Genomic DNA, 20,903 nt, shown 5'->3' with positions numbered 1-20,903 from the left:
GAAGGTCCTTACTGTCCTTAGTGTTCCTTCCATAAGTTCCATTCAGCCATTAATAGACTTCCCCATTCCCCTTTGGAACCCCCTAAACCAGTATCTAATTGCATCAGAGATTTTTTAAAAAAGCATTTACAAACAAGCTATATATCATAGTAAAAGTTAGTCTCATTTGAGCTTAGATTGACTCCTGATCAATGAACCATAGAGAGTGATATATTATATTGGTAGGGAGAGGTTGCATGGGTGTGATCTAGTCCAAGGCCTTGGTCACCCCCCTGTTTAAGGTAACAACCAAAGCCTTGGTTAGACCATACAATGGATCATCAGGAAGTTTCCTTTGGAACCCATTCAGCTTCATCAGTCATTAGGGGTAAACTGATCAACTAGGTTCCACCTCCCTGCAGTCAAGTACAGTAACCAGAAATTCTTATGGCCACCAGGGAATGATTTGACCATGACAGGAAAACCTTGGAGAGCGCCCCCAAGTCCAGATCATATTGCCACTGATCCAATAGGAAAACCAAATCAGGTGTGTTGCCAGGTGTGTTTGGGCCCGGTGTGGCCTGGGACAGGCACATGGCTGTCATGGTAACCAGAAACCCCTGAGCTATCTCAGGCCTACCCATAGAGAACACCAACTCCACTGCCAACTCTGAAATGGAGTCAAGGAGCTCAAGCCAGAAGTTGCTATGAATGCCTGGTACTTTAACTTTAGTCCAATGAAGAATTGGTCAGTGAAGGTCAGGCATTTTAACTTTGCTTATAGTCAAAGCTATGCCTCATGTTTCTCCATAAAGGCTAGTTAAACAGAAGATTCAGCCACCAGCAACCTATCTCAGATAAACAGAAGCTTGGCAGCAGATGTTAACTGCAGATAAGAATCAGCACAGGCATAGACCACATACTGTAGAAGGGGTGATAGTTTGATAAAAAAGATGTGGTCAGAAAACAGTTCATAGAAATATTGCAAGTATGCCCATTACTTGAAAGTAGCATGACATTTAACTTACAGCTATGGGCAAAGAGTCTGGGCAGGCGTCCAGAGATGAACAAAAATTCATCATTAGCATACTAAAAGTAGAACCCCTAACTATTTAAATAGCAATTTAAAGATTATGCTAAGAGTATAATGGGTTGGAATATGCTATGTGGAAGTGCAAACAGTATAAAAACTTAGACCACAGAATAATAGAGTTGGAAGGGACCTTGGAGGTCTTCTAGCCCAGCAGGACTCTATATCATTCCAGATAAATGGTTGTCCAGTCTCTTCTTAAAAACCTCCAGTGATGAAACATCTACAGCTTCTGGAGGTAAGCTGTTCTACTTGATGTAAAGCTGATTTGAGGCCCATTTTCTTTTTGCTGAAGTTTACCAAAACTGTCAGCAGAGGTGCCCCTTTGCTTCTGAAATAAAGTGTTTGAATTCCACTTTCCTCCACTCTCCATGAATAATTGACCCATTGTGCCAGGTAAACAAACCATAAAGGTGGCTCTTGGCCATCAGCTATGCAACAGGAAGTAGAAAAATCCCAACTGATCTGTAGAGTCCAACTTAAGGAACGGGATCTCACATCCTGCAATTTATGGAGCAGGGCCCCTAAAGGCCATAAGAGACTCCCAAATGACAATTCTACACCCTTGCCCTGAAGTATTGGCCAATACTTCAGGCCAATGCCACATCCTAAATCCAGCTAGGCACATTTCCAAGAGATGGATCCCCCTTTGTGGACCCAGTCAGGTCTTGCTAATACACACCAGGTTGTACCTCTCCTGAGTGATCATATGAGGGAGGACTTAAGCCTAATAGTAAGCAGCAATAACTGAAAGCCAAAGCTTCTGGTAGATTGTTGGTACAGGTATGATTGAATACAGGGGGTTAAGTACATTGCCTCCTAGAGTTTTTTCTCCCTCAAATTCTATATTAGCTCAATTCTTTTATATTTCTTAATGGTCTCCCATCCATCTTCTAACTAGAACTGCCACTGCTTAGCTTTCCAAGTTTAGCTTGATATTAACACAGCATGGCATTCTAAGGGAAATGTATATTTCCCTGGAATACAACCAGTTCCTGCAGAAACATATTTCCTGCCTCTCAAGCACATACCTGCACCAAGTGATAAGTCTTGGCTCTAGTTCTCCGAAAAGCACCCTAAATACCATTTGGAATCACTTCTGCTTTCCTAGCCCTGAAGATGCTAGTTTTGGCTCAATTTCCTACTCTCTTTGAAATCTGTACTTAGAACAATTTATTATCTCAGAGCATTTAAAATTAATTAAAAGTATTTCAGAGGCTACACCTTAATCAAAAGCCATGCTATTTATTTGGAGTAGATTGCTATACAAAACTGGCAAGAGTGCCTGGAAGTTTGCCTTGTAGCATGCCTTTTGGCCAAAAAAAAAAAAAATCAAAATCACAGAATAAGAAATAAACAAAGATTTTTCCAAACTGGATGAACTAAAACTATTTATATAACTAGTCTCACTTTCTTGTTGGTTCAACACAGTGCACTCATTTGTTAGTGCATATTTATGCATTTTTGCTTATTATTAAGTGCTGTATAATAGATCTTTAAAGTATCCCCAGTACTGAATAATATGAATATCTCTTGAAGACATTGCTATTTCTTTCATTCAGTTTACTGAAATGATTTTTTCTGTGTCTCTTCCCAGATTAAAGTGGCTATACGCTGGATTCCCACATTGTGATACATTATGTTTTGCTTAACTGGGGTTTGTTAAATAAGCCACAATTGCCTAGCAGGTCATAAAGGAGCCAAATCTAACCATTGCATTCAGATTTTGTGAAAAGATTCCAGCTATTCACAACACACCAAGTTGGCAGACATGGCTCACATGCAGCCACCCAGCAACCCCCAAGAGTGATCAAGGCTGAAAATGTAAAGCATGTTAAACTAAGGCTGGGATGGAAGGGAAGCCTTTAACACTTACTGCATTTTAGAAGTTTTTTGATTTATTAAGATCCTGAACTCTTGTTCCAAATTAGGTCACTTTTTCCAAATGGAATTTGGGCACTTTAGAACTCGTCCAAATATTGACCCCATGGGGGAAAAACATGAAAACATAGAGAAAATTTGGCACTACTCATTTAGTGGTATAACATGATACCACAGGCTAAATTTTATCTGACTCCCCAAGCCACAAACTACACTTAATTAGTTATATGAGATGGGTTAAAGAGCATGGTAACTCAGACTAAGACAAATTCTAATTATGTTTTGCTGAATAAACTACACTTGGCAGGACTGTAGAACACTATTTTAAACTGTGGTTTAAGTGAGTTCTGGTGTGAGGTAAAATGGGTAAAACCTTTTACACAAATACAAACTTTTACTTGAACAAACATATGAATTATCACATCATCAAAATCTGAACTTTTTCCTTGGAGAAGATATAAATTTAACCCCTGAAACCCTCCAAATTTGGGATTACTTGAAATCTAGAGTGTTTATTAAAGATAAAACATAATCATGAGATAAGGACAAATAATAAAATAATAGCAGAATGTTAAGTGGAAGCCATCTTCTTGGTAAAAACCTCAGTGGATAAGGCCAACATTGCTTTCCTTTTTTCTTTTACTGATCTGCTGAAAAGGTTACAAGCCTGCAGCAACCGTAAATTCTAGAAAAAAGCACTCTGGATTTATACAGAGATGCAAAAGGCCAATTTCTAGTTGCTCCTTAAATAGGATTCTCCCCCCCTGAGGGAGGGGGAATGCTTCTCCAAGAAGATGAGTGAGAAATCCTGGCTCTTAGCTTAACTAAGTAGAAAAATGAGCGCCAAATATGGCTTTAGGCTCGTGTCTCAGCATGCATATTTTCCAAAGAAACAGACCAAGACAAGAAGATAAATTTATTATGATTTATTCATTTATTCATTCTAATTAAAAAAAGATCCCTGTCATTCAAAGAGGGAACCCCAGCTTTCAGTCTTATAGTTAACACTTCAAAGGAGAATTACAAGAGAAAAGTTGATTGGACATGACAAAAGGTGGTCCCTCCTTCAGATAGAAAATCAGTTACGTGGAGTTAAACATGTGTGTCCATTTAAATGAGCTCGTATGAAAGCAGGGGTGTAAAATTTAGTTAATGCGAATAGGTTTTTGGAGTTCAAGAAGAGACAAATCAGACAGTAATTGTCTCTCTCTCCTATCAAAAGGCAGACTGCAGACATCCTATTAAAACAAACATGCTGCTATCTAGCCTGACCTGGACAGCAAAGATGTGTTTTTATCTTGAAGTTTAGGAATGTTGTTGTTGTTGTTAGTTGCAAAGTCGTGTCCGACCCATTGCGACCCCATGGTCAACGTTCCTCCAGGCCTTCCTGTCCTCTACCATCTTCTGGAGTCCATTTAAGCTCAGGCCTACTGCTTCAGTGACTCCATCCAGCCACCTCATTCTCTGTTGTCCCCTTCTTCTATTGCCCTCAGTCTTTCCCAGCATTAGGCTCTTCTCCAGTGAGTCCTTCCTTCTCATTAGGTGGCCAAAGTACTTGAGTTTCAACTTTAGGATCTGGCCTTCTAAAGAGCATTCAGGGTTTATCTCCTCTAGGACTGACCAGTTTGACCGCCTTGCAGTCCAGGGGACTCACAGGAATCTTCTCCAGCACCATAGTTCAAAGGCCTCAATTCTTTGGTCCTCAGCCTTTCTTATGGTCCAACTTTCACAGCCAAATATTGCAACTGGGAAAACCATGGCCTTGACTATACATACTTTTGTTGGCAGGGTGATGTCTCTGCTTTTTAGTATGCTGTCTAGATTTGCCATAGCTTTCCTCCCCAGGAGCAAGCATCTTTTAATTTCTTGGCTGCAGTCCCCATCTGCGGTGATCTTGGAGCCCAGGAAGATAAAATCTGTCACTAAGTTGCAACCTAAATAACATTAAATAAGAGAAAATCACCCTATTCTGTAAGTAGTGGTCATCTTTTCTCTGTTGTTTGACCACGTCTTGTTTGACCACATCCAGCTTGCCTTGATTCATGGATCTTACATTCCAGGTTCCTATGGAGAAAAGATCTTTACAGCATCAGACTTTCCTTTCACCATCAGATGCAACCACAGCTGAACTTCCTTTCGGCTTTGGCCCAGTTGCTTCACTCTTTCTGGCACTACTAATATTAGCCCTCTGCTCTTCCCCAGTAGCATATTGGACACTTTCCGGCCTGAGGGGCTCATCTTCCAGCATCATATCTTTTTGCCTTTTGGTACTGTCCATGGGGTTTTCATGGCAAAGATACTGGAGTGGGTTGCCATTTCCTTCTCCAATGGATCACATTTTGTCAGAACTCTCTGCTATGACCTGTCCGTCTTGGGTGGCCCTGCACGGCATAGCTCATAGCTTCATTGAGTTACGCAAGCCCCTTTGCCACGACAAGGCAGTAATCCATGAAGGAGTTAGGAATGTTAGAAGTTATCAATTAATCCATTCTTCATTCCAGTCTGTGCTGATTTGGTAAACCATTAACATCATTTAAAAGAGAGAAAAATAAGTCAAATTAAAATACAAAATATTTTAATTAGCAAGTACAACAATACTAAAAATTCCATGTTGCATACTACAATGTCCATGTTGTGTGGCCCTCAAAAGAAAGAGCCAGTCTGGTGTAGAGTAATGATTAAGGCATCAGATAGAAACCAGGAGACTGTGACTTCTAGTTCCACCTCTGGCATCAAGTCAGCTGGGTGATTTTGGACCAGTTCCTCTCTCAGCCCTGGGAAACAGGCAAGGGCAAACCACTTCCTAAATCTTGCTAAGAAAACTTCAGGAACTTGTACGGACAGTCTCCAGGAGTCATCGTATCTCTCTCTCTCTCTCCCTCTCCCTCTCTCTCTCTCTCTCTCACTCACACACACACACACATATACACACACAAAGAGACTTCAAACAAAATGTAGAAGTTTTCTCCTACTTGTTACAGGCCTAATTTCAAGTGATAAATAAAGGCTAACTTTATTTCTTAATTATCTTTTGGGTGGAGGACAGGTAAGAGCTCAACTGGTTCTAGGCAGCTCCATAACCCCTTCACTACGGTGACTGTATGGCACGAGTGTCAAACTTGCCACATCATGTGACGTGTTATGATGTATCACAACTTTTTTTGCATTGTGGGAGCGAGGGTGGGCACAGCCACCGCATGATGCAACTGGCCCGCGGAACGGCAGTTTGACACCCCTGCTCTATGGGAACCACCAAGTCAGATCATGTGAAGAGACTAGAAAAAGAATCTTTGGAGAGTTCAGCTGCAAGAAAGGTAGTTGCTGATTGCTCCTCTATTCCTGAATGGCTAATGTCTCAGTTTGCATCCTCCACCCCTTGCTGGCTGTGGAGACTGGCTACTAATTTTTTCCAGGAGGCATTTGATTGTGGCTTTAACACTAAATACTACATGAAATTACAATAATTTTTATTTCTGGATACTTCATATGCAATGTCTAATTGTGAGGACCTTAAGAATCAGCTAATCTTTGATTGCAATAAATTGAAATTGGCATTAAGAACACCTTTATTAGATCTACATTTTTCCATTAGCAACTATCCTGAAGACATCCAGTGGAGGAGGATGGACCCGGATTTCCTTGATCAGAATCCTGTATTGTACAAACGACAATGATTGAATGCATGGAACCTGCTAAACCAAAACCAAATCAAGTTTATTACAATTCAGTGTGTTATATGAATACAGCCCTTGAGTTTGTAATAGAGATAAGATTCCAAGGACTTGAGCGTTTATATAGATCCCTTCTCATATCAGATAGCTCTTGATATAGAGGGAAGAGGGAACAGGAAAAAAAAGTAACCATTGAGCCAATGGTCTGATAAGAGCAGCTTGAATTTGGGCTAAGAAGATAACTTGAGAAAACATTTCAGATAAGCTGCTCCCTAATTCACCCAAAGATAAAGGGAGGAAGGAGGAAACACATTCAGATTTGCAATATTCTGTCACTGAAGCTTTTTTCAATACAGTAAAAGCAGTTCTGATCTATAGAGTATTGATTTTTTTTGCCTGTTCTTCCTCATTGGGCTGAGTTGCTGTGCCTCCCCTCACCTTCCAGTTGGAACCATGGATTATTGCTCTACATTCTTTTTCCAATCGTGGCGCACTGTACCATAGTACAATGTTTCTCACCCTTGGGAACTTTAAATATGGGCTTGGCAACATCCCAAAATTCCTCAGCCAGCATGCTTGTTCAGCTCCCTACAAGTGCAGAATCCCTACAAGTGCAGAATCCAACCTCCCACCTCCCACCTCCAGGTTTGGTGACCAAAATTACAATGAGCATCCATGTAATGTGTGCAGTCAAAGCTCTTCTTTCTCTTCTTCTTTATGTTACTAAAAGGAAATATAGACTGCTTGCTACAGTATCCCCCATTTCTATGGAATGGATACCTAGCTGGTAGCTCTTGGCTAAGTATGTACCCTGTTGCAAATTGTTTATACTCTAACCCAGTATTTCTTAAGCTTGGCAATTTTAAGAGGTGTGAACTTCAACTCCGAGAATTCCCCAGTCAGCTGACTGAGGAATTGCAGGTGTTGAAGTCCATATATCTCAAAGCTGCCAAGCCTGAGAAACACCACAGTAATAGTACAGTACAAGCATAGGTCTATGTTGCAAGGTTGTTGTAACCTGACACCCTAAATCCCACCACTACCAACTCTCATACTACAGTATCTAAAATCAAGGTGGTGTTTTTGCATAACTACTTTAATATTTTACATTTTTAGAAAAGGCTTCACACATAACAATACTTGAGTTTGATATAGCCCGGACTCTTTAATTATTGTCTACTTATTTTGAAGAGCGGGAGGACCATCTTAATTATGTTTGGGGGGGGGACTTCTAGAGCAACTTAGCGATACCAACCCTGCCATTTCCTACCTAGGCAAATTAACAAAGCCGCTTTATTCATTCTCTCTCTCTCTCTCTCTCTGCTATTGGCTCTTCCTTCATTAAGACCCGCCCCGGAAGCTGATGTTTGAAAATGCAAGTAAGATTTCCTGAAAGCCCCAGGGGAAGTGGGGGGTTTTCTCTTGGATTTTACAAGCTCGAAGGTGGGCGAAAAGGGCTTGGACATACCTGGGTGAGTATTGGGAGCGGGATTTTCCCCCAAGAAAAAACCCGAAAGAGGCTGAGCTGCAGATCGGAAGGACACGAAAACCCGCTGCCGCACCTTCTCATTCCCCGTAGCCCAACTTGTAAGAAGGGACCAGTTTTCCTTCCTCTGCGCGTCTAATAGTCATGGAAAGGGGACCTTTGCAATACCTGGTTTCATACTCCGTGACTCGTGGGTTTTGTAATCTCTGAAGCTGCCCTCCCTCGGGCTTTGTTAAACACCTGTAGAGAGAGAAACTGCAGGGAAAGCTTAACCGAAAATCTGCAAGGAGATTATCAGGATGTCGATCACAAACAGGTCGACCTCTTTTATCATGGTCTTATCAGAGGGACGCGGTTAAAAGACGAGAAAGGATGGTGGGTGAAGGATAGTGAAGCTAAGTCTAGGTAGATGGCAGGGAGCAAAATCTGCAGCTCGGGAAGGAAGTTTGCAATATAATTCTTAGCTGGAGGCTTTTCCCCTTAAAGCTTAGAGTGATTCTGGATTGGTGATTTAGTTTTCACTAGGTTGATGGCTGCAATCTTTTGTAGATAAAGTTGACCTAGCTTCCATGATATTATGGTTATGGCCAGGCTAGATTATTATAAAGTATACCATGAGATTCTTCAGAGAGCTGTTGAAACAGGCTGCAGAGTGTATGTATGTGTATGCATGAGGAGGGGAGATGTGGAGAGGGAAATGAAGCATTTGAATCATGTTATGCATATTCTTTGCCAGTACCATTAATTGCATATTTATTTCCAGATTCCATTTAGTGTTGATCTTAAGTCATTAAAGCCTCGCATGGTTTAGCTTGAAATACTTCCTTTCCAGGTATGAACTTATGTGAGTTCTGAGCTTGGCTTCAGAATCCCTGCTTTCTGACCCACCTCTAAAACCTGTTATTTGTGAGCATTGGAGTTTGAGAGATGAGATTCAGCATTTTGCTCTTTTTATAAGTTTGTTTTTGAATTAACTTATTTTTTTAAAAAAAACATTGCTTTGTTTGCTTCTGCTGCAAGGAACTTACCATCAACTGTTCATTTTTCAAACCACATTCATACTTCTATTATCCTAATGTTAATCAGTTCTTTATTTTTTCCAAAAATTATACTACACCAGTGGGTGGGATTATTGTAGCATTAAATATTAGTAAATTAAAAAAATGCAAGTAATTATTCTGCATTTAGTTATTGTGGCAGATGCTGTGGCCACAATGTTAATTAAATTTCTGATATCTAAATTTCTGATATATAATCTTAAATGTTAATATAACTGAATTTACTTCCACTTCTGTGCATTTTAGAGAATATTAGATTTCTGTATATTTGCTCAATATGGAGGTCTTGCAAAGAAAGTAAAAATCCTTATTCCCTTACTGGAGAGAAAAAGGAAGGCATAATTAATAACAAACATATTTTTTTCAAAAATAATAGACATACACATTTTAATGTATGCATAATTTGTATGTAATTAGACCAAAATGGACTGTAAAGAAAATTCTTGTGGTAAGAAGTGAGATACTTCTTATCACATTACCTGTGGCATAATTTGTTGATTTCAGAAGAGGAAAAACATTTTGTGTTGTTACATGCTCTGTATTTTATGTGTTATATGCTGTAGTTTTGATTTATCATGGTAAGATGTGTCATAGGACGTTTTGCTCTATTTTATTTTATAAAAGAGCCACTCCAAGGATGGAAGAACATGGACATACACTTGAAAAATTTAGGTGATAATGTTTATTATACAGAGGTGGAAAGAATATTTGGGCCACTAAGTCCAATAACATTGGAAATCATAATCAACACTGACATCAAAAGGAAGCATAAAAAAGCTTTCCATTTGCATTAATTTGTGGAATGGGATATCACTTTTGTAGGGTCAGTCTAGCCATAAGGGGACATTTTTCATAGACTAAAATACAACAAGTTCCTTGTCCGTCTTCTTGAGTCAACTGCATGCAAGGTTACCGTGAACTGTGTGTAACTAGTTTCTAACAAAAAGCCTCAACAAATTTAATATATACATTCAAGTAATTCAGTCCTGATATCCCTTTAGCTTGTGCTAATGGGGCCACTAAACATAGAATTGGGTCTTTTTTTGTGTGTTATGTCCTTTCAGCTTTTTTGCTTTATCTTGAAAGGATTCATTCCCACTACCACTCTGGGGGGAAAAAACCTGCAAACTTCTAGCAACATGAAGTTCCAACTAAGATGGAAAGGAGACTTCTGTGTGCTGTGACTAAGAGGGATAGATGAAACAGTGGATGTCTGCTTCTTGGGTAATGAGGAATGCCCTTTTGTGTATCTAAACTTCATTGTGAGTCTGAATTCAACTAGGACTCCTTCCTTCAGAGAACAGAGAAGTTGATGTATGCTTATAGTATTCACACTCTTTGATCACTAAATGGAAATGGGGAGACAAAATAATTTTCCCAAAGTTTAATGAGTGTTATTTGCTCTTTTAAAAACAGACCTCCGAGGCCACCCACATGATCTAAATTTACAATCTCCATTTAATTTCTTTTGGAACTTATTTTATTTAAGGTCTTCGGGATATGAAAAAAAGGAAGGAAAGATGAAAAGCCTGATTGTAGTGAAAGGAAGGAAAAGAAAAAAAATCCAGATATGCAACATAGGTTTACTGAACACAATTGTTTTTGAAACACATTTGGGCTCAATATATATATATATATATTTCTTATGTATCTGGGGATTCTTTCACCTCCTTCACAATTGCATTATACGTCTTAGAATGCTTGATAACTTTTATTTTTATTTTATGGGGCTTATAAACAGTCATGATTTTTCATAATAACTAGAGGCAACAGACTGTCAGAAAGCATACAATTGTTTTTTTCTCTCTTATTTTGTATACTGGGGGTAATGTTCAGTATATGGAAGAGATAGGAAAATTATGCTCAAAGGTTTGGATTCTTAATCTGATGAATGCATGAGACAGCTAAATTCCTTTTGAGATCTGAAAGGTGATTCTTCCACTTAATTCCATTCCCACATACATATAGAAAATAATTTTGAAGTTGCATATTTTCTAATTTACGGAACAAATTGGGTTTTTTTCATTACTCCAACAGGCCTGGAACGTTTAATCAGAATCAACGAGGAGAGACATATACCAGAATATTCAAAACCTATGGAATTATATGGCAAATCAGCATGGAAAGGAGAAGATTATGGTTTCCAGAACTGGGAGCAGTCAAAAACTTTAACAAGCCAAGAAAGAGCAAAATATATCCCAGGGGAGAAAGCAAATAAAGCCATTCCCTGCAGAGAAGGGAGCCCAGCTCCTTGTGGAACTAGTGTCCAGTTGAGAATTGATACTGGTAAGGACTATGGATATATCTTTTGAGCTTGGTTCATTTTTGCTCATTTTAACACTAAGCCCCAATTTGTTTTCATCATGGTTTGTTGAATAAGCTACTGTGTACTTATGTATTACACAATTTCTGTGCTGCTTCAGTTGCAACTGGCTTCATGCAGCATAATTCCATTTTAGTAAACCGATTATAAAATACAATAACCATAATAATTCTAATTGTGCTATGCTGAGAAACAGCATTCATAGAAACAAAATCAATCTTTTGGGAAGTGAGGGTAGAGAAATCTCATTTCTCAAGTCAGTCTTAAGTAGTTTCTTGGTTGGCCTAGTCTTAACAACTTTGTTAAATTGCAAGCGGGTTGGTGCTAGCTAGGCTAATCATAGCGGGAATGTTAGTCCAAAGCAATGGGGCAGCAGGAGAAAAAACTTGGCTTTGTGCTTGATGGTTGCTCTGTTTAGAGTAGGGATTCCAAGTGAATCTTCCCATCTAGGTTTTACTGGTATTGCTGGAAGTAGTCTGTCCTAAAGCTATCCACGCCCCAGGTCACATAGGACTTCCAAGGTGCTACATCCTATTATCTGGATTTACTCTCAGAAAGAATGAAAAAAAAAAACAGTATGGCACAGCATAAATGTCAACAACATGGCAGTCATGGACATAAAAGCTATTGCCTCTACCTGCTAAAATAATACCAATCAAAACACTGAAATTCAGTGAAATCCCTAATTTTTGACATTTTGGTGATGTTACCAGACCTGAGGTGCAAAACTTCAGGCCGCAAGAAATGTGGCTGCTTGCTGCTATCTAGAGTCATCTGGATTTTTGAAGCACCAAACTGGTAGCCTTCATTTTTAAGGCTTTTAGGAGAGCTGACGGAGCACGATGGCTCACATGGCTAGAACATTGGGTTAACAATTTGCAAGCCTGCGTTCAAGACCTGAGGGCTTCTGTGTGATGGGGTGAGCTCCCATCATTCGCTCCAGCTCTTGCCAACATAACAGTTCAAAAGCTACAAACATGAGTAGATAAATAGGTACTACTTTGGTGGCCTTATTAGCAGACCATGAAAGGAGCCCCCAACTGGGTGTCCCCCAGGCAGTGGTGATGTCGTTGGCTAATCCTTTCAACCTGGAAGCGCCTCAGCGCTTCCGACACGACAGTGACAACGAGGAGAGCTATTTGATCCCAACTCATTTAACTTGGTCAGTGGAAAGAATAATTAGATATTAGCATGATGTAACACAAAAGAGATCAATTGACACAGTTAGCTAATGCTCAGTAAAGTTTATCCTCAAACAGAACCAGTTATGCATAGAATTAAAGCTAATTTGACCCAATTAATTGTGGACAGGCCTAAATATAGACATTCTGTTTTGATTAAGTAACTCTTTGCTATATAGAGAGAAAATCAACTGAAAAAACAGTCTTGTTCATTCCAAGATCTGGCAACCTAGAGATATGTCTCTTCCACATTAATTGGCTATTGTTAGCCCTTTGAGGTAATTCTGATATGAATTAGTACTATGATTGCTAATTCTTTTGTAAAGTCACATTAACAGAATTTTGAAAGACTAAAAGTACTTCTTCCTTTCTTCACGTTTACTCTCCCAAAAACTAGAGAAAATACCTTCTGAGATGCTTTCACCATATCTCCTCCGTCAGACACAAATTTTATCAGACTATGTATAATCTAGGCTGCACTCTTCTTTCCAAGCTCATTCCCATTAGTTAAAGGGGTGAAGCTTCTCCTACTGCTGCCTTCTTGTTAAAGGGGATGGGGTTAGTGATATAATAAAACTTGCCAGTATTTGACTGATACAAAGACTCATAGGATATCATGTACTCCATGAAAAAGTGGGGTGTGGAATCTGTCTTCCTAAAATAGCAGTTGTTGACCCAATTAAATCAGCAGTGTGCTGCAAAAATCACCGTTGATGAGATATAGAGTACTGAGGTTCTAGCTGATTATTAAGCATGTTGCAGAAAACAGCCATTTAAGATTATATTTGTCCCTGTAAGTCAGAATCCTAGTGGAAAGAGAGATAAATCCTGTAGTAGATTACCTAGGAAGGATTTAAGGGGCTAGTTAACTGTTGGGGGGGGAAGCCCAAGAAACTAACTATGTTTATAACACAATGTCTGGAGGTCCTATGTGGAAATTTTGTTGGCTTTCTCTTTTTATTCCAGTGGATAATGGATGGAAGAGTGAGAATGATGGGAAGCAATCAGAAAAAGTCAAATCTGAGGAACTGAAAGAGAATTTTTGGAATCAAAGCAGACCAACAGGAGAAGAAGGAAGTTTTGTGGAGAAAAGAGTTGATAAATCTATTACTTCTCAAGGTAGAAGTTTCAGTGAAACCCCAGTGCAACCTAACAGCCAAACAGATAAGAGATGTAATAATTGTCTGACTATTCACCAGTTAATCCACGCAGAGGGAAAGTCAAATAAAAACTTCAAATTTGGAAAGAGTGTGAATTGGAACCACAACCTTGCTGATGGTCAAGCATTTCTCGAAGACAAGAAACCCTATAAATGTTCAGAGTGTGGAAAGGGCTTCAATCACAGCTCAAGCCTCCCTTCGCATCAGAGAATCCACACAGGGGAGAAGCCCTATAAATGCTTAGAGTGTGGGAAGAGCTTCAATTCAAGCACAAGCCTTTCTTCACATCAAAGGACACACACTGGGGAGAGACCATTCAGCTGCTTGGATTGTGGCCTGAGCTTCCGGGACCATTCAGGCCTTATTAAACATAAGCGGATTCACACTGGGGAAAAACCCTACAGTTGCTCAGACTGTGGCCTGAGTGTTAGTACTCAGTCAAGCTTAGTTAGACATCAGAGAATCCATACAGGAGAGAAACCATATCGGTGCACGGAATGCGGGAAGTACTTTGGTCAGAGCACAGATCTTGCTTCACACAGAAGAACCCACACAGGGGAGAAACCATATAAATGCTTGGAGTGTGGGAAAAGCTTCAGTCGAAGCACAAGCCTAACTTTGCATCAGCGCATCCACACTGGGGAGAGACCATACAGCTGCTTAGACTGCAACAAGAGCTTTTCTGATCAGTCAAGCTTTATTAAGCATGAAAGAAGCCACACAGGAGAGAAGCCATATAAATGCCTGGAGTGTGGTAAGAACTTCAGTCGGAGCACAAGCCTTTCTTCGCATCAAAGGACACACACTGGAGAGAGACCGTTCAGTTGCTTGGACTGTGGCCTGAGCTTCCGGGACCATTCAAGCCTTGTTAAACATAAGCGGATTCACACTGGGGAAAAGACGTACAACTGCTCAGACTGTGGCCTGAGTTTTACCACTCAGTCCAGCCTAGTTAGGCATCATAGAATCCATACAGGAGAGAAACCATATCCATGCTTGGAATGTGGGAAGTACTTTGGACAGAGCACAGATCTTGTTTCACATAGAAGGATTCACACAGGGGAAAAGCCCTATAAATGCTTAGAGTGTGGTAAGAGCTTCAGTCGAAACACAAGCCTAACTTTACATCAGAGAATACACACCAGGGAGAGACAATAAAGTAGGAAAAGCTTTTGTTTTATCAAGCAAAAGAAAACTTATGCAGAGAAGAAGTCATACTTATATGTGCAGAAAGATCTTCAGAAAACAAGCATTACTTCAAAGGATAAACTTGGTCTTTTCATCAGCCTATGTAGACTTCTTTTACTTAATTGTATTTTTGAAGGTAGCCATATGAAAAAGTTATTTTTTGGTACTCATTCTCTTGACATTTCTGCTATGGTCATTAAAATATAGATTAGAAATACATTGGTAATTCTAATGCATTGTTTAAATTGAAAAGTACGAGTAATTAAATTTTACATTGCTTGCAAAGAATGTTCTATTGGAACAAAAGGTAGACAAAGTATATATCTGTAAGAAATTTTTGAACACTTTCAGAGCAACCATCTAAATTTGCGTAAAATAATTGCATGGAGTAAAATAAACCATGCTGTTTCCCCTGACAGTGCCAGTTATAGCTTGCACTATAGGAAGGAAATTAGGCTGATAACCTATAGAATGGAGGGAAGCATCCAGATGCAATTGCAAGCGAAGGGGAAAGCTTTAATACATTAAAGCTTTAAAGGTCTGTAATTGATCACTAGGAACTTTTAATATATTCCTGGAGATAAGCTACATAATGGGACTTAACCTCTTGAGTAGGTTTGCCTAAAATTGTGCTGTAAGCCAATAAAAGGTCAAAGAGGAAATGCAGACCATTGAAATCAGACTGAATGTGTCTGATCAAGTTTGTTCTATGATGGGGCAAGAGCAGAAGGGGGGGGAATCACCGCCAATTAAGAGACGATAAGCAATGCCTGCAAGTAAAATGCAAAAGGGAGCTTCTGAGATAGGAGAGATCTTGAGGAAAATGGTTGGTACTTTAAATTGCATACTACATACTTATTTTGTTCAGTAAATATAGATAGTCCTTGCTTAGCAATCACAGTTGAGACCAGCAGCTGTCATTAAGTAAAATGGTTGCTAAGTGAAATGACTGCTTGTAATCTTACGTCAGCTTTCCTTTCCTTTGCAGACCTGTGAAGATCATAAATTTGAGGATTGGTCACAAAGTTACTTTTTCATCACTGTCATAACTTTGAACAGTTGCTAAATGAGGACTTCCTCTAATGCCAAAATATGCAGTAGCTGTAAAGGGAATGTCATAAATTTCATATAAAAGATGTAAAGTACAGGTATTAGCAGACTGAAAGGTTAGATTCCTTGTTGAATAGTATTGCTGAAATTGTGACTTCGTACGATGTAACAGAACAGTTGGGAAATTGATAGTGGGGGGTTTTTTTTAGATTGCTTCATTCTGGATTTAATTTAAAATCATATTTTTTTAAAAAAAACGTTGAATCACCAAGAGATTAAAAACCTGTTGTTACACTTTATTTTACATTTCTTTCTTACTAATTGTTTTTTTTATATTTTTTAAGTTGGGATTCAAAACTGATCACTAAAACAAATTAATCGACAACTGTTTTACTATGTCTAAATAATGTACTTTATGTAATGTTTTAGGGCAGCAGTGAATTTTTTTCCCACAAGTCAGCTGTCCAACTGCTTAACAAGGCAGCCCAGAGATGTTTCATCTCCTGGCACATTATGTCTGTGGAGCCATTATTTCATTGCAGTTAAAAATGAGGTAGGAAATTCCATGAAGAAAATTTATTAATGCCACACCTAGCTATACATCACCCAACTATTTCAGTTCATTAAAAAAGACTCACAGACACTTATGCCAAGAGCTTGAGGTATGCTATAAAACAATATGTCTTAACTCATTCCATGCTGACATTCTTGAAGTTTGGGGCAGAAAGATTTAAGATCACTCAAGCTTAGAGGTTTAACTAGAGTAATAAAGAGAATAATGCTTTCTACTTTGCAAGCTTCCACGTTACAATATCTTCCTGCTATGGAGCCCCTTAACACAAATAACCTTAGAGAGTGTTCTTTGCACTCTCAGGTTTTCTAAAATTTCCATTGCTGTTAACACTCGTACCCTTTATGTAATTGCAGCTGAGTTGGAGCTGTTATATGTTAAACTATGTTTTTAGCAGAGAGTTATATAGCTAGTTATACTTTAGTCCAGGGGTCTCCAACCCCCAATCCGTTGACTGATACTGGGCCGCAGCATACCAGCAACCAGTCCGCACAAACAAGCAAAGCCCCATGGTTGAAATATATCCAGATCTATGCAGCTTTGGTATGCCAGTTCACTATAGGGATGACCTTTGTACCTACACCAGTACAAATGCATTTTGAGACACTCTTACCTTCTGTCCAATTATACAAGTATACTTCTGTGTACTAATCAAGAAATTTCTAGCTTGAAAAATGCCTGAGGGAAGAAAGTGTCACTCATTAGGAGTTATCTCAGTTGTAGAGACAGATAATATCCCCAGCATCAATTCTCCACATTAGGTCACTGATGGCATACTTTTTTATCCCTCAGCTTTTGAGCAGAGTGTTAAATTACAATGAAGTAGAATTTGGCTGGATATCAGTAAGAACTTTCTAACAGGAAAAGCGGTTCAACTATTCGGAGTAATAGTTGTACCAGCAGCCTGGTTTAATTTAAAAGTCAACTTTCTATGCCTCCATACACATCCTGACCAGTTGGGATGACGAGTCAATAATCTTCTGGAAAAGTAGATGGAGGAATCACTTTTATGTAGACCTACCCACTCACCCACCCAGCCTCCCGAGAAGGAGCAAAAAATACAGAAACTGACATCTACCAGGCCATATCCTTTTATTATAAAATATATTTCATATTGCTGTTGTAAAAATTACATTTCACATTTTTTGTTTACAATAAAAAATAATACTTGGAAGACAATCAAAAGAAAAGCTCCAATTAGATAGCAATTCACAATACAACAGATTCCCCTCCCCTTAGGCTTGATAGCATATCACCATTGAAAGAGCAGCGGATTGCAGATTACAAGAACTATCCAGCCACTCCTATCTTCATTCCTTTTTTTTTTCTTCAAAATCTCTCATACTTAAGAAGTTCAAAAACCCAGGCTCACCAATCTTCAGCTCAGAAAACCAACCAAGTAACTTGGTTTTAAGGTGGCATTAACTGAAGTTTTAACAGGCTTATTCTTGATCTTCTAAGAAGGCTAATTCTGGGACTTCCTCTTCACCTTGTGTTGCTCTCTGTAAAAGCAATTGTTGGTGATAGGATCCAGGTAGTTTTCTTGTTCTCTACCCTGCACTGGAGTTAATGCGTGCACTCAGTTTTAGGGGAGAATTCTATCCGTGCCTAGAATTGCATGTTGATCCCAGAGGATGAGCTGGCAAACTGTCTCTACATGCCTAACAAGGCATGGCACTCACGCACATCTGCACTCAGTACACATATATACACCGCTGTGCAACTATATAGCCCTTTTATTTGGAAATCAATTCCACTTCTCCTATTTGAAAGCAAAGACATTTTTTTTAAATTCAGACACATTAAATTAATTGGATTTTGGAGTTCTACATCTAAACCTCATTGAGGTGTTTTTGTTTCCATCATCCCCAGTCTCCATGCTGGTTAGTAATTATGGGAGCTGCAGTCCGACCCAGCAGATGGAAACTGGGTTGGTGGTGTTTCCAGTATGCCAATTTTGCTACACAACATTGGTGACTTTTGTTTGAAATAACAAAATCAAGGGTTCACAGTGCATAGCATGAATAGAAAATAGGCCCCCAGCTAGTGCTAATAAAATGGTTTATACATGCGTGCACAAGTCATAATTTCCCCCTTCCTCTAAAAAAAAAAATGTTACGCAGCCCATAGTGGTATTTGCAGATCTTAGATCGAGTTAATTCTTGAAAAATGGGTATAGATTTGGAAATCAATCCTGTAATCCAGTGTTTTTCAACCTCAGCATCTTTAAGCTGTGTGGACTTCAACTCCCAGCATGCTTAAAGTCCACACAGCTTAAAGTTCCTGAAGTTGAGAAATACTGCTGTAATCCAAAGTAACTAAAATCAAAATGGAAGAATTAAAAACTGCACCATCCGTTAATTCAGATGAGAGGACCACGGAATGATTACTGTATTAAAGCTAAAATCTTCTGGCATCAGAAATACACCAATGTCCTTAACTCAGTAATAAAAACAAACCATAGTGACCTCATTTTGGGAGGGTGCACTCAGTAGGATCCTGATGCATCCTATTGACCCCCGGTAGTGAATTTTGCTCCTAGGAGGACAGGGAATGTGTCCACTCACTACCCACAGGTTCTATGCAAATCCAATGGAAAAACTAACAATGTTTCAAGTAATTAGAAAGATTGGGCTGGATAAAAATGGGAAAAAGGAGCCAGCCTAAATATTTGAAAATCCTTTTTTTTTCTTTTGCTATTTTCAAAGCCAGGAGAAAAGCCTCAGTTGCATCTGTGAAATGGTAATCATTTTTTAAAGTTTTCATAAAAGAATAAAAAGTAGTGGCTTGGATACAGATAGGGATCTCTTTCATTCTCTCTTTGGCCTATTGCAAGAAAGAGTAAAGGTTGGGAAAAGGACAATCCTGTGAGCAGAAGAGGCAGAAATGAACTAAGACAGAGCAACTCACAACGTGGACTACTGACATATTACAGGCCACCCTTGCAAAATGGCTGCCACCAAGAAACGAGATTGTTCACATCTTGTTCCTTATTTCCTCAAACCTCCCTCACCTACCAATACAAGCTCTCTGCCTTCTATGAAGAGAAAACAGGATGGTCTCCACTGCAAATACAACATTTACACCACAAGTCTTTAGGAAGCAGCATTTCCTAAAATTGCTTCCTTCCAACTTTCCCTTCTTGTGGGGAGGTTATATTTGGGGTGAAGGAGTGAAGAGAATTCTATTCCAAAGTTTCTTGGTTAAAAAACAGAAATACAGAAAAAAAAATCACTGACATACATTGTCCAGCCTAATTGTACCGCATAGCTCACGAAATAAGAGAAGGGGAAAAACATATCCTATTTAAAAGATACTGGTAACAAATATATTTCCATGGAAGGCTAGCTTTCCTTTTCACGCTCCAAAATTAAGTGCTATAAATTTTGGGGGGAATGAGGCATTTGAGAAAGGCTGGCTTTTTGTTAAAAAAAAAAAAAAAAAGGACAGCACTGACTGCATGCTTTGGCGATGATTATGCTCCTAACCTCACCAGTAAATGGCACATATTCCTTTGACACCAATATAAAAGGAGTAACACTTTGATTCCAAGAATCTGTCATAGCATAATAGGGATATCCTATATTGCAGAACAGTGTTTCTCAATCTTGACCACTTTAATATTTCAACTCTCAGAATTCCCTAGCCACCAATGCTGGGCAGGGAATTCTGGGAGTTGGAAGTTCACACAGTAACCAAGGATGAGAAACATTGTTCCAGAGGCTTCAGTGTTTCACTGCTTATTCTTTTATAGGGCCTTTTCTCCCCACAACTTTTTAATCATATTCTAACAACAGTTACCCCCCCCCCCCAAAAAAAACCTGCTTTTTGTAAGCATAAGACCCAGACTTTTGCCACTGAAGAAACTGATCTTTAAATATAAATGAAGATAATCATCTACTACTCCCTATGATTCAACAAGAAATTGAGATGCCTCTTCTAAATCAGAAAATAAACTATTTTACTCTGATACAAGGATCCACCCATAGCATGGTGGCTGAAGTAGAAGGAGCTGTTAAAAATGCTGGGATTTTCAAACATTAATTTTAATTTGGGGGGACTGAATTTTAATCAAGGCTATTTCTCAATACTCAATTTTCAGTGTCAAAATTGGAGCCTTACTTGTCTTGGAATTTGAGGAGAAATGGCTTTGAAATTCACAGGTTCCCACCGAGAATTATTTGTAGACCATCAGCCTGCAACAGATTGGCTTTGCATCTTATAACTTTGGTCTATAAGACAGGCCACCTGGAGAGTTACTAAGA

At 39.1% G+C, this 20,903-nt stretch overlaps 1 protein-coding gene across 1 annotated transcript; it reads left to right on the top strand.

Moving 5' to 3' along the window:
* Positions 1-8,030: 8,030 nt before the first annotated feature.
* On the top strand, positions 8,031-16,356 carry LOC107284861 (zinc finger protein 2 homolog). Its single transcript, XM_029283540.1, has 3 exons — positions 8,031-8,093; positions 11,203-11,451; positions 13,636-16,356. Exons 2-3 carry the CDS (start codon positions 11,262-11,264, stop codon positions 14,985-14,987), a joined length of 1,542 nt encoding a protein of 513 aa, XP_029139373.1. The 5' UTR covers positions 8,031-8,093; positions 11,203-11,261; the 3' UTR covers positions 14,988-16,356.
* The last annotated feature ends 4,547 nt before the right edge of the window (positions 16,357-20,903 follow it).

The sequence above is a fragment of the Protobothrops mucrosquamatus genome, unplaced genomic scaffold (genome assembly GCF_001527695.2).
Source record: "Protobothrops mucrosquamatus isolate PMUCROS unplaced genomic scaffold, P.Mucros_1.0 scaffold125, whole genome shotgun sequence".
Taxonomy (NCBI): Eukaryota; Metazoa; Chordata; class Lepidosauria; order Squamata; family Viperidae; genus Protobothrops; species Protobothrops mucrosquamatus.
This window is presented reverse-complemented; position numbering and strand designations above follow the sequence as displayed.